This window comes from Ostrinia furnacalis, unplaced genomic scaffold, assembly GCF_004193835.3.
Source record: "Ostrinia furnacalis isolate ACB-3 unplaced genomic scaffold, ASM419383v2 OfSCF7532, whole genome shotgun sequence".
Taxonomy (NCBI): Eukaryota; Metazoa; Arthropoda; class Insecta; order Lepidoptera; family Crambidae; genus Ostrinia; species Ostrinia furnacalis.
Window position 1 is genome coordinate 765,944 of NW_021137771.1, and position 12,215 is coordinate 778,158.

The 12,215-nt window shown below is 37.2% G+C and overlaps 2 protein-coding genes across 8 annotated transcripts in view; both read right to left on the minus strand.

Moving 5' to 3' along the window:
- per (period circadian regulator) overlaps positions 1-2,557 on the minus strand; it is an 84,904-nt gene extending 82,347 nt beyond the window's left edge. For 4 of the 7 annotated variants that reach the window (XM_028321417.1, XM_028321418.1, XM_028321416.1 and 1 more), the window contains exon 1: positions 2,268-2,557. The gene's annotated coding sequence lies outside the window, so the exon portion shown is untranslated. The remainder of the gene's footprint in view (positions 1-2,267) is intronic. The other 3 variants (XM_028321422.1, XM_028321421.1, XM_028321419.1) reach the window with 1 other exon arrangement.
- Positions 2,558-7,684: 5,127 nt separating this feature from the next.
- Copg1 (nonclathrin coat protein gamma1-COP) lies at positions 7,685-11,640 on the minus strand. The gene is made up of 2 exons (XM_028321424.1): positions 10,981-11,640; positions 7,685-9,921 (listed from the first exon to the last, which is right to left on the minus strand). The coding sequence occupies exons 1-2, from the start codon at positions 11,518-11,520 to the stop codon at positions 7,867-7,869; spliced, it is 2,595 nt and encodes an 864-aa protein (XP_028177225.1). The 5' UTR covers positions 11,521-11,640; the 3' UTR covers positions 7,685-7,866.
- Between the last annotated feature and the right edge of the window lie 575 nt (positions 11,641-12,215).

The following is a 12,215-nucleotide window of genomic DNA, read 5'->3' on the forward strand; positions in this document are numbered from 1 at the left end:
ATTTTATTGTTTTTAGTAGTTATTTGTTGCTTGTTGCGGCTTATTCCACTATACCCCGTTGACAATCCCGGTCAAAGGGGATTAGTGAACTTTTTGTTTACTATTAACTGTTAACGTTAAATTGGAACTTATAATGGGGAATAGTTAACTAAAAAGTTAAATAATCACCATTACGTTCATAATAAAATCCTAATATAACGAGAATTAATGAACTTTTTAGTTCATTATTCCCCTTTATAAGCTCCAATTGGCCGTAACGGGGAATAGTGAACAAAAAGTTCACTAATCCCGTTGACGGGGATTGTCAATGGGGAATAGTGGAATAATTGTTGCTATATCACCTGAATTTTAACTGTTTGCTATCACGCTTCATGAGAAACAGCCGGTGACACAGAAAGACAGTGCAGTCCTAGTAATAGTCCTAATGAAATGAAATCAACGGTGTGAGCCTACTCATAGAGCGGGAAATCGATCGAATCAGACTGCGCTCGTAGTTTCGTCTCGCCTTGGGTTGCCTAACTTGTCCATACTTCGGGGTGCGTGTTCGCGCTTGTTTGATCAATTTTCCGCATGTCAAAATATCTGTAATTTATATTAGACTAGCTGACCCGGCGAACTTAAATTCGTACCATCTATAGTCATCAGAAATAATGTAGGATTCTAATGGTTAAAGAAAGTGTTTTTAAATCTGTCCAGTAGTTTCAGAGCCTATTCAATACAAAGAAACAAAACCAAATCTTTCCTCTTTACAATATTATCATAATGTAGATATCGAAAACTGTCTAGCTATACTCACTGAAACCCCTCAAATCATGAAGCNAAAAAACTCTAAATAAAGAAATTAGTCCACTGAAATACTATTAAGCAAAAATAAACGTTTTATAGCCTATTTGACAATGTTCACTGGGATGAACAATCAAAAATTATTAGTAATTTGGCAATGTTCACTGGGATTAACACTCGACTTTGACGTGGTATAACATGGCTTATTTATTAAATGAGCATTGTAAATCAATCAAGTTATTAAGCATGAACTCTATGCAATACGTTAAAACCACTATCATTACTCAATTATAATAAAAAACTGTAAAGCTTGAATATACACCTTGACGCTAAAGCCTGGTCTTCGCTATGCCGGCATTTTGCCTAAAATTTAACACTTTCAGACTGTGGCTAGCACATAAAAATATTTTTCTACCAAAACTTAAGTATATTTTCTAGTGAAAAAAAAACTTACCAGAAATTAAGACGTATGCACTCGGCATATTATTTTTTTCAATTGAATGTTCATCCCAGTGAACAAAATCAAATTAAGGGTTGTAGGAAATGATAATGCTGAAGCTAAAATCTCAATTCAGAAAGTAGTGTCAGCAAGTATATCAACAGCGACATTTAATTATTATGCTTTCTTGTCATTATTGAATAAGGTAGAATTTAATCAAATCTAGGTAATTAATTTGCATTTAATTAACATTAACTAACCTGAAGATGACTTTACTTATTACCTGTTACCAGACATGGGAAGCCGATTTTGTAAAATATCCCTAAACATGCACTTTAAATCCGCCCTAATATGCAACAAGACTAAAGAATAATAATTTTCTTATTAGAACATTTTTAATAATTCCAATTCATGTTACAAGTTGAGGGAATAGCGCCTTAAGAATATGTTAAGTGCATTAATGTCCTATTTCTATGTTTAAAAGCCATCGCGTGAATATCATTGTGAAATATTTTGCATGAGAAATGTCAAGGCTTTGTATGCAAGTATGTATACCCTGGTCTATGCCCATTTGCTAATTTATTTGGTTTAAAAATAATTAAAATTAAAAATAATTAATGCTATAATGGACTTAGGTACCCTATTTGTGCAGTCACAAATAGGGTACCTTAGTCCTTAGTCATTATTTTTCTCAGAATTTGATAGGCATAGTTGCAGTTGCAGCTTGCAGGTAATAAAGTAGTATAGGTACTTTTTTGTAGGTACTTGAAGAGAAAGAGAACCCTATTATTTTTTTCATAAAAATTTTTCTAAGTCTCGTGCCCCATAGCGCCCCGTTTCCTATACACTGACCAGTGGGCCTGCTATTGGTAAGAATTCAAGTAGGTAGGTACTTACTAATAAACTGTGATGTTAAAATCTTATTTTAAAGAACTAATTAATATTCAGTAATAATACTTATAAAAAAACAACGAAAAAGTGCCTAGATAATAGTTCCAACTTACTGTGAAATATTTTTAAAGTAGACAAAAATTAAGTAACTTACCTTTGATGACAACAATCAACACATTTCTTTGCCAAAGTTTCAGAATCCGATTCAATAGGAAAAATTAACACTCTCAAACAAAACACAATCACAATCCTGCTGCTTTGGTTCAAGTTCGCGATTTCAACACTTTTCAAGTAGTAATCAAGCTCACGTAATAATATTCCTTAATTGACGTAAATAGGGTGGGCATATTTCCTGATTTACCCGAAATAAGCTAACAAATTCACAAAACAAGGATACTATACTTCTGCAAGAAAGAAAACTTCAACAAGTAGGTAGGTAGCTGAATATTTAGGGACGTATCGCGCTTGTCGAAATCGAATATTTTTGTATCGAATATTATCAGACAACGAATCGATTATTGTATTTATTAAATGTTTAAAAAAAAACGTCGAAACAAACTGCAAATTGTTCTTCTCCTCTGGGGTTTATTTTATTAGTGTTAATATCAAACAATAAATTTATATAACCCCAACGCGAACGATACAACGTAGCGGACTGCGGATGGCGAAAGGCTTTTTTATATCGCTTTTGACAGCAAATCAGCAAACAATACATTGCCATGACAATTTTATTACAGCTCTTAAATTCTGATTGAACCTATATTTATTCAAATCGTTTGTTGGTGAAATGGTGCAAAAATCATCAAGAATAAAGTAGGGCCGGGTAATTTATTGCCAGTTTGCGCTATTTGTTATTGATTTAGGGCTGATTTTTCAATCATCGAATAACTTATAACTGAGAAATAAAATTTGGCACATTGACAATTTCAATCTTATGGGAAATTATGTCAAAATTGCAATTTTATTCTGTGGTTAGTAAATTAATAATTTGCAATGATTTTTTTTTATTCATTTCATTTCTTATCGATAATTTTACGTATCGGATACCCAATGAACATCACTATCACAAACTGTCTGAAGTAATATAATACTAGGGATGCCAATTTATTGTCGATAATAATAATCGATTATTAAAATTTGTTTAACTCTAGTATCATACAAGTAGAAATCAATTCGCATTTTAACAAGTTTTTGGATGAGCCTCTCAGAGCATAATTATTATGAGTAGGAGTTAAAATTAGTGAAATGATGACTGTAAAAGGAGTTAAGAATGAGTATTTATTGTTTCTTTCAGAACCTCACTTACGGAAATAAACATGATTATAAGAAGCGAAGCATGATTATAATAAGCACCAAAATGATGATTGTTGATCGCGCTAATCTGGGGGCACGGCAGTGCCCCCACCAAGTCGAGCAAAAAAGCGGCACGGTCGTACCATCCTTTTCTCGAAGCAATTCAGGCTATTTTCGACCCCCGTATCTTCGTTGTGGATAAAACTAGAAGACTGAATTTTCAGTAACCATGCAGGCCTTGTAAAGACACGGTATATTTAAAATTTCAATCAATTTGAACCAGTAGTTTAAGAATTATAACGGGTCAAAGTTACTTAATTTTGTCACTCACTGACTGACTGACTGACTCACCGTTCATCAAAATTTTAAGGCACTTCTAGCAGACCTAGAAGCTTCAAATTTGGAATATAAGTAGTGTTTGGTGTAGGAATCAAGGAAAAACTAAAATATTTGGGGGCACGGTAGTGCAACCGCTAAGTCTAGCAAAATTTCGGTCCAGTTTTATAAATATTTAACTACTTACCTAAATAAGTTTGTAATACCATATAAAATTAAATATAAAGGCACACGGTAGTGTCTCCGCTAAGTCGAGTAACATTTTTCAATTTCGGTTCAGTTTTCGGCTCAAGAAGTAGAACCGGAAAAGAGATAACGGAAGGCTACCTACAAAAATAAGAATATTTCATAAGTCTGAGAGAGGACTTTAAGAAAATTCGTTGCTGGTTAGATATACATATAATTACTATACAATAAGTAGAAGGTACCGAAAAGGAAAAAAGTAGAACTGTTTACAAAATACAAAAAGAAATGAGATCCCATCAAAAACAATACTTGTCAAAAAAACCAAGTCTCAAGGCCGAGTCAAAATATTTATGTAAAACGTTAAAGATTTCCTGGCCTGGACTTGGTATTACACGGATCTCACAACTTTTTACCGCAGAACAAATGAGTTGCGAGACTTGGTTTTTTTTGACAAGTATTGTTTTTGATGGGTAACAACTTACCAGGGATTACACACAGGGAATTGCGAGGTTGTTAAATCATACATTTATTTTGGGGCATCGATATCCAATGAAGGCGGGTGCATAGACGAAATCAAGCGACGCAACGCAGTCACTAGGTCTGCTATGGACAAAATGAGGAAGATTTGGGGCAACAGAAACATTACCAAGGACACGAAAACCAGGCTCGTTTATTGCCTAATATTCCTCATTTTCCTCTATGCGTCGGAAACATGGACTCTTCGTGAAACCGAAAGGAAGAAGATTGACGCATTGGAGATGTGGTGCTGGAGACGGATGCTGGGAATATCGTGGACCGAGTTTCGTACCAATGACTGCATATTAAAAGAACTCGGCATCAGACAGCGCCTATCAACCAAGGTTCAGTCACGCATTTTAACCTTCTTGGTCCATGTATCTCGGCGCAGTAATGACTCCATAGAGCGTTTCGTAGTGCAGGGAAAAGTTGAGGGCACCAGACCACGTGGTAGATCACCAATGAGATGGACGGACCAGATCAAGGCCGCAACTAAGTGCTCGGTTAGCGAAAGTACCTTGGGATTGTAATTCCCTGATTCGCCAACACATTAAGCCTAAATGGGCGACAATTTTGTGATTTTTTATTTAACTAGGTAATCTTAGTTTCAAATATTAATTATTTATTTGTTTAACTTCTGATTTGGTTAGTGAATTGGCTATTTCGAAGAATTTACAAGGAGATTTAATTCAGAAGATAGCAATACTACAGTTCATACTAAAAAGAGAGGTAGGGCCGCAGAGAGCGAGATAGATATAAGTAGGTATTTGACTCAAGTTTTTGTTCCAACTTTGCCCTCCATTTTTATCTTTAGCTTCATGTTCAGAACATCAGGAGCACGTGGCGACTGAAAGGGAGGGTAAATAACAACTACTCAATTATGTACGTAAGGTTCAAAATGGAAAAGTGTATGTACCTATTTTATTCTTGTTGCCTTGTACTTATTTGCTTGGTAGGTACTTGTACCTAGGCTTACTTAAAGTATGTTAGATACCTACCTAGGTAGGAGAGGAGAGTTTTTTAACGTGTAGATCAAGTTCCCACCATGCCACATACTTACCTACCTATTCAATGACGTGTTAAGTAAGTAGGTGCATTGTTAGTTACAGTACAGACACAGTACAGGTTATGAGTTAGTAGGTACCAGGTACCTACTAACTCATAATAGGTACCTGGTACCTTAATAGGCCTACTTAGGTCTACTATGTTATTATATCGATCTTCGATCATACTAACCGCTGCACTACCTACTTGGGGCCTAAATAACTGTAGGTAGATTGTACCTACCCAAGTAGTATTGACTAATTACATAACTACTTAAGTAGGTACCTCGTACCACTTGTATCTACCTTAAAATAATGAGTTAAAAGTATTTCTTCCTAATTAATTTTTATTTTATAATATTATTGGGGACTTTGAACAAGATTTGGCACCAGAAAATTCAAAAAGTAATCGCGCTATAGCGCCTCGGCATTGTCTGCCAATAAGTGATGTGCAGCGTATAGTGTTTGTATAGTTATGTCTCTAACTACTTACTCTACCTAGGTAGGTACAACTCAAGTAGATGGCTCTGGTATGGTGTGTGTAATAAAAAAATAAACTTATTAGTTGTTAAAAGTAGGTAACTAGGTAGGTGATATTATGTAAGTCTTAATTGCGTCTATTAGATCATAGATTCCTATGTATTACTTTGCTCTATGCAGTAAGCCAGTAAACTTAGGTAGGTAGGTACCAACCTACGTCACAGCGAGACTCGGCGAGTTACTGCAATTATAGGTACGTCATGTTTTCTTAGCTACTTACGACAATACAGGCAGGACATAATGTATTTACGATTGTTCACGCGGACTCACGCGGTTATGATTATGACGTTTAGGTAGGCATCGAGAGTGATCGAGTCGACGTAGGTGACCTCTAGGTGACGTAGGCAGTGAGGGTTTTCGCGATGGAAAAATTCGCCAGATGGCAATACGTAGACGCGAGGTCCAAATGCTGCATGATTGGTTATTTTTGACATGACATTGACAGATATGTCAAAATCCACCAATCACGCAGCATTTGGACCTCGCGTCTATGTATTGCCATCTGGCGGATTTTTCAATCGCGAAAACCCAAATTCCAGCCTGTGTTACCTTTACCCGCCATACTTTTAGGCAATCTTAAATCACCTACTTAGAAAAATTACTAAAAATATAGGTACCTACCTAAGCACATAAATATACACAAAGATACCTACCTAGGTAGTCAAGGAAGTCAAGGATGAATTGAATGCGATAAGTTCATACTGGATTAGAAGATGAGCACCTTCAAGCCAAAAATCTCAATTCAGAAAAGATTTAAATAATAATAAATAACACTAGTTTACAAAAAAAAGTTTTTCTTTTACCCAAAGATAATTCATATTGGATGTGTTTTCTATCAGCCTCCTTAAGTAGTACAAAAATATAAGTCTCATATTTTTATCACGTCAAGTTTTTGAGATATCCACATTAACCTAAGTAAGTAAGCTGTCTTGTTAGCCGTGATGGAGTTTCTACTTTATTTTAATTGCGTTTAAGTATTATTTTAACATTTTCACTTGTTTTAAAATGTCACCAAGGCAGTGTAAATTAAGCCCAAATAACTTTTGCTAAGTTTGTGGCCAAATTATATTGTCAAAAAAGAAGAGACCAGTCACTAAGGCCGTAAAACCGGCCTATTTCTATTACTTTCTAATCTCGGTAACAAACCTGATAAAAAATGGGCTCCTGGTGTAGTGTGCGAAAATTTGAGGAGTATATTATTGCACTAGGCTGCAGGAAAAAGAAAACATATACGAATTGGCACCCCGAGGTTATGGAGAGAACCAACAAATCACACTAATGTCGGTTACTTCTGCCTCACTGAAACTACAGGTTTTAACAACAAAAACCAAGAACATACAATATCTTGATGTTGCATCAGTCACAAGACCTGTGCTACAATCTGAAGNCATCGAAAACCTTTTTTCATAATCATATTAAGTGCACTTTATCAAGACACACTGTTTAAACGTAAATCAGTCTTTGTCGTCCTGAGAAAAATAAATAAAAGGTTACCCTACTTAGAAAGAGAGAGCCTGCCCACAGAGAGCGAGATAGTGATACATAGGTTGTGCTTCAAGTAGGTATTCTAAGTCTGGCCTCCATTTTTATTTTTAGCTTCATGCATCATATGTTACGTAATTGCAGGCAACAAGTTGTTACAAATGAAAATACAAGATTCTAAACATCAATATACTATAATTATTATAAATTACAAAATAATCATGAATCATATTGGAGTTTGTAAATAGACAAAAATATATAATTAGACAACTCAATTTTCTTAAATATAAAATAGATAAGTATGAAAGAAAGGCACAGTAGGGTAAACTTGGGGATCGTAACTTAATAATAGAGTGATTAACCAACAGCAGCTAACAGGAAAGTACCTATCTGGGCCTGGGTTGAGCGCACTGTCAGCTGCATGGTGACAGCGCCCTGAGCAGACACGAGGCGGGCTCGCAAGAGTATAGGATTTCCACCACGCCACATTCCTCCGCCACGAATGTCCTTGACGGCATCTCCGTCAATAGACGCCTTGGGCAGACCCAAATGCTCACAAACAGCCACAGCAGCTTCTCCAACGTCTGATTGGGACAAGCCAAACGTATCACTCGCTTCGTCCGCGGAAGCCGCAGCATTCCAAGAAGATTCCCAATCGTCACCGGCGGCCCGCAATCTAAATTGGTCAGCACATCTTATTTCGAATTCCTCCAGTGGATAAGTATCTGTATATCCACTACCACCATCCGGCAAACCTGTTGTTGGGTCGCAATCACGCACCACAAACTCTAAGCTTGCTTCAAATGAGCATTCCGAATCCAGTGGATTTTCAGGAAAAGATAACAGGTAGAAAATGCTCTCTTGTTTGTTGTAAGGTAATACGTCACATGGTACTTCACTTAATAGCCTGTAACCAGGAGGATGGCACAAACGGACGTGAACTCTTGTAAGAAGTTGATCGCTAAGTGTATTTAAGCATTCGAACTGAAGGATCACATGCCGAGAATAGATATGTTTTACGCAACGAACGCGATACTCAGTTTCAGGTTCGGTTAGATCGATACTTTGGCAAGTTTTAAATATTGGTCCAATTTTCTCAATTCCAGGCACAACCTTTAATTCTTCTGCATATTTTTCCTCTCGCGACACCACTGGCTGTTTGCGAGATTCTATTTCTATTGGCGTTTCTTTGGTTTCTTTTGGTTCTTCAGCTGAAGGAACGGCAGCAATATTAAATGTTTCCTCTTCTGCTTTACCTGAATTCACAAAATCTTCCAGAGCCTTTTCCAAAAGAACTGGATTTGGAATAGGTACGTTAATAATATAGTCGTTAATGAGTTGAGGATCGCCCGAATCCAGGATAGCACTATAGTAAATAGCTCGGTCGCGAACTTCGTCGTCATCGTCCAACGTACAACGAGCTAAGAGGACTCGGATATTGGGAAGAAGCTCAGGCCGCGTAGCTCCGAAGCGGGCTACCGTTGAAACTGCTGCGGCACGAACTGCACCAGATTCCAAGATGACTCGATTATAAATATACCGTATGTACCGGGAAGGTTGACGCGCTTTTGGTCCTTCACGACCTAATACATGCAGTATTCGTACTGCCAATGATGTGTGTTCACAATCTTCAATAAATTCGCAGAGATGTGCCAAGCCAGTTTCTTTAGCTTCTGGGTTTTCTTCAACCAGCGCTATTATAGCATCAGCAATAGCCGTCTTGTATTGTACACCACCTTCGTCACGAAGCATACCAGCCAAAAATGCGGCCAAAGACTGATGTTTGCGAGGATATTTAGAGCACAACCGTCTAATTGCTTGAACAACAACTATTTTGAATTCATCTGATATTTCAGACATGAAGCCTGATATTTGTTTCATCAAGCGATCGATGGAACTTTCAGTTCCAGTGGCCAGCAGGGTGGTTACGGCCAAAGTAGCTACAGATCTATTTGGGTCTGAAATCAAGTTCTCCAAGTCAGGAGCGCAGTCAGCGACAGCATTTGGATGTTTAGCTGTTAGTTTAGCTAGAGTTCGAGCTCCAGCAAATCGTAGGTGTGGTTTAGACGAGCCGCAAAATATTTGCAGTACAGAAACGGCATGAGCAATTGCTTTGGTAGACTTACTGGAATTTACAATTGCATGAGCAGCTTCGTAAACGACTATTTCTGATTTGTGTCGCAAACAAGATTCTATGAAATCTAAATATCCATCAGCAGCATCAGTTTCATCTTCTTCAGATAACTTAGCAGCATAGCGTATGAGAAGGGTAAGTGCATATGGTGATCGAAGCGGTGTTCGTGAAAACTTGGTGACCAGCTTGACAGTTGACAGGCGGTCGTTGCGCCGGGCTCCAGCTACTACCGCCAGTGCGTGGTACGACACCATCGCGTTTTCGGACATGATGGCTTCCTGCAACAACATAAATGAGATTATGAAGATATTAATCTATAAGAGAAATAGGTACTCCTTATCAAATATTTACTATCTTGCATCATAATCACATCATTGATGCGGTGATATTACAAACCTCATTCATAATGTTAATTCGTTACAATAAATTGATTAGGCTTGTTGAAAAACCAAAACTACATATTATAGTGATTCAAATGTACTGTAATGTGTACGAGCTTAAGAAGATAATATGCATATTAGAAGTTAACTATCATATTTTCCTGTATTGCAGAAAACATATTTTACAATGTTTTTATTTATTTTAGCTCGTGTAGTTAAACAGTAACCACAGAATTCTAGCACAGCACAACCTTCAAATTATATGTTACTCGCTCATAGCTTATCATAATTTTCTGTTCGCACTTGTGCTACATACTAGATGTTTATTTTACATAAAGTCATGCATTATTTACTTTGATTAATTAAACCAATAATATAAAGACTAAAGATTCTGATTGTATCGCAATATAATTTTCCAAACTAGTAAAACACTATTATGATGATACAATAAGAGAGAAGATAAAATTTTAACTTGAATTTGATAACTTATTCACATCAGTAACTAGGTCAAACATTACAATATAAGTAGCTTTTGCCTGTGGCTTTTCTAATGTGGATTTGTAATGAAACATCATTATGTTATTCCGCAACATTATTGTCAAATACCTTTCAAATCTGTTCAATACTTTTTGGATAAAGACTAACGATACATCCATCGTAACAAAGTTGCACATTCATAAGAAGTAGAAAGTAAGAAAGGTGGGAAGAAACAAAAAGAAATAATTTATTGGCACATGACAAAAAAAGAAGGCATGTATTCTGTGCCAACGGGCCCCCGCTCAGCATTTATCATGCCATGTTCAAAAGTGCATATCAATGGTCTTCCGCAGAAACTCTAACAAGAATTAATTCACTTACATGGCATAGCCATTAACCATTGATATATTCGCAAACAGCTTATTATTCAATAAGAAGTTAAATTATATATTCAGAATAAATATTGTGCTAGAATATTACCTGAGCCTCATTCACCCAACGCCGGACGAGGTCTGGGACAGTCGCCGACAAGTGCAGCGCCGAAACAAGAGCCGCTGAACTGACCGCCGGATTCTTATCAACAATTGCCTGCTTCATGTAACGCTCAATAGCTTGAAGCATCGTGCTATCTGTGATGCAGCATAATGCTCTAATAGCAGCCGCTCGGTACAAATCTTCTTTCCCAGTCATGTCTTTCGTTAGCGAAGAAGTCACAATGATGACGTCTTGAGCCATGGGGCTCAGCTCCTTGATACACAGGTATACCAGGCGACGCAAAACTACATCTTTCGATTGAAACAGCTTTGTAGTAGCAAAGAACACGTCTGTTGCTTCTTGCGTACCCAGTTTCTCTCCCTGATACAGCAAATAAATGATCTTTGTGAGGATATGTATACATTTTCGAGGGTTCACAGGGGTAGAATTAAAATACCTCGCTTCTTGGATAAGCGTAGTCTTATCCAGATTTTGAAAAATAGTTCCCACGGCATCTTCATCTTCTTTCTTATCACGACGACTCATTTCGCTTACAAAATTAATTACCTAATCAATACAAAGATTTCTTTTTCTTCTCAAAAATTACAATTTTTCAACAACTACACGTCACGTCACAGTGGTCCGGCCATAGAGAAAAGTAATACATAGGAAATAGAGAACCCTCTCTGTCAAATTTTTGAGCCTACTAATTGACAGCCTGGTGTTAAATTCGCTGTATAGATGACCCACGCTGAACTGTCCCGCCAAACTCAATGACAGGGGGGCGCTACCATCGTTCAACTATATGGTTTCCAACATGGCAAAAATCTGAACCAGCGATCCGGTATTGACGGTGGCGCCCCACTGTCAATGTCATCGACAGGACAGTCCAGTATTTTGGAACTATACTTAACCTACGTACGTAACGCTCACATACACACATAGTACACGCACACATACATACATAAAGTCCACGCNTTGATTCGTTTCCCTACCTTTTAACTTTAACCCAATCCCACCCTGTCTAAACGCAATGTCCGCAAAAGTTATGGCAAAACTGAACGCAAAAATCAAGAACCCTGTCGTGGCTAAACGCAATCCGCGAGAGCCATAAAGAAAAAAAAAAGTATTGGAATTTATCGACTGAAGTCGCTGTTTGGAAGCAAGTTTGATCGTAGTATGGAAGTTTCCGTACCCTGTCCGGCGCCACAGATTAAAAAATGTGTCCATTGATTTTATAA

Coding starts and splice junctions, on each gene's coding strand:
- Copg1 (XM_028321424.1), bottom strand. CDS start 11,520: ATGAGTCGTCGTGATAAGAAAGAAGATGAAGATGCCGTGGGAACTATT. Junction 9,922..10,980: donor GTTGGGTGAATGAGGCTCAG/GTAATATTCTAG, acceptor ATGTTGTTGCAG/GAAGCCATCATGTCCGAAAA.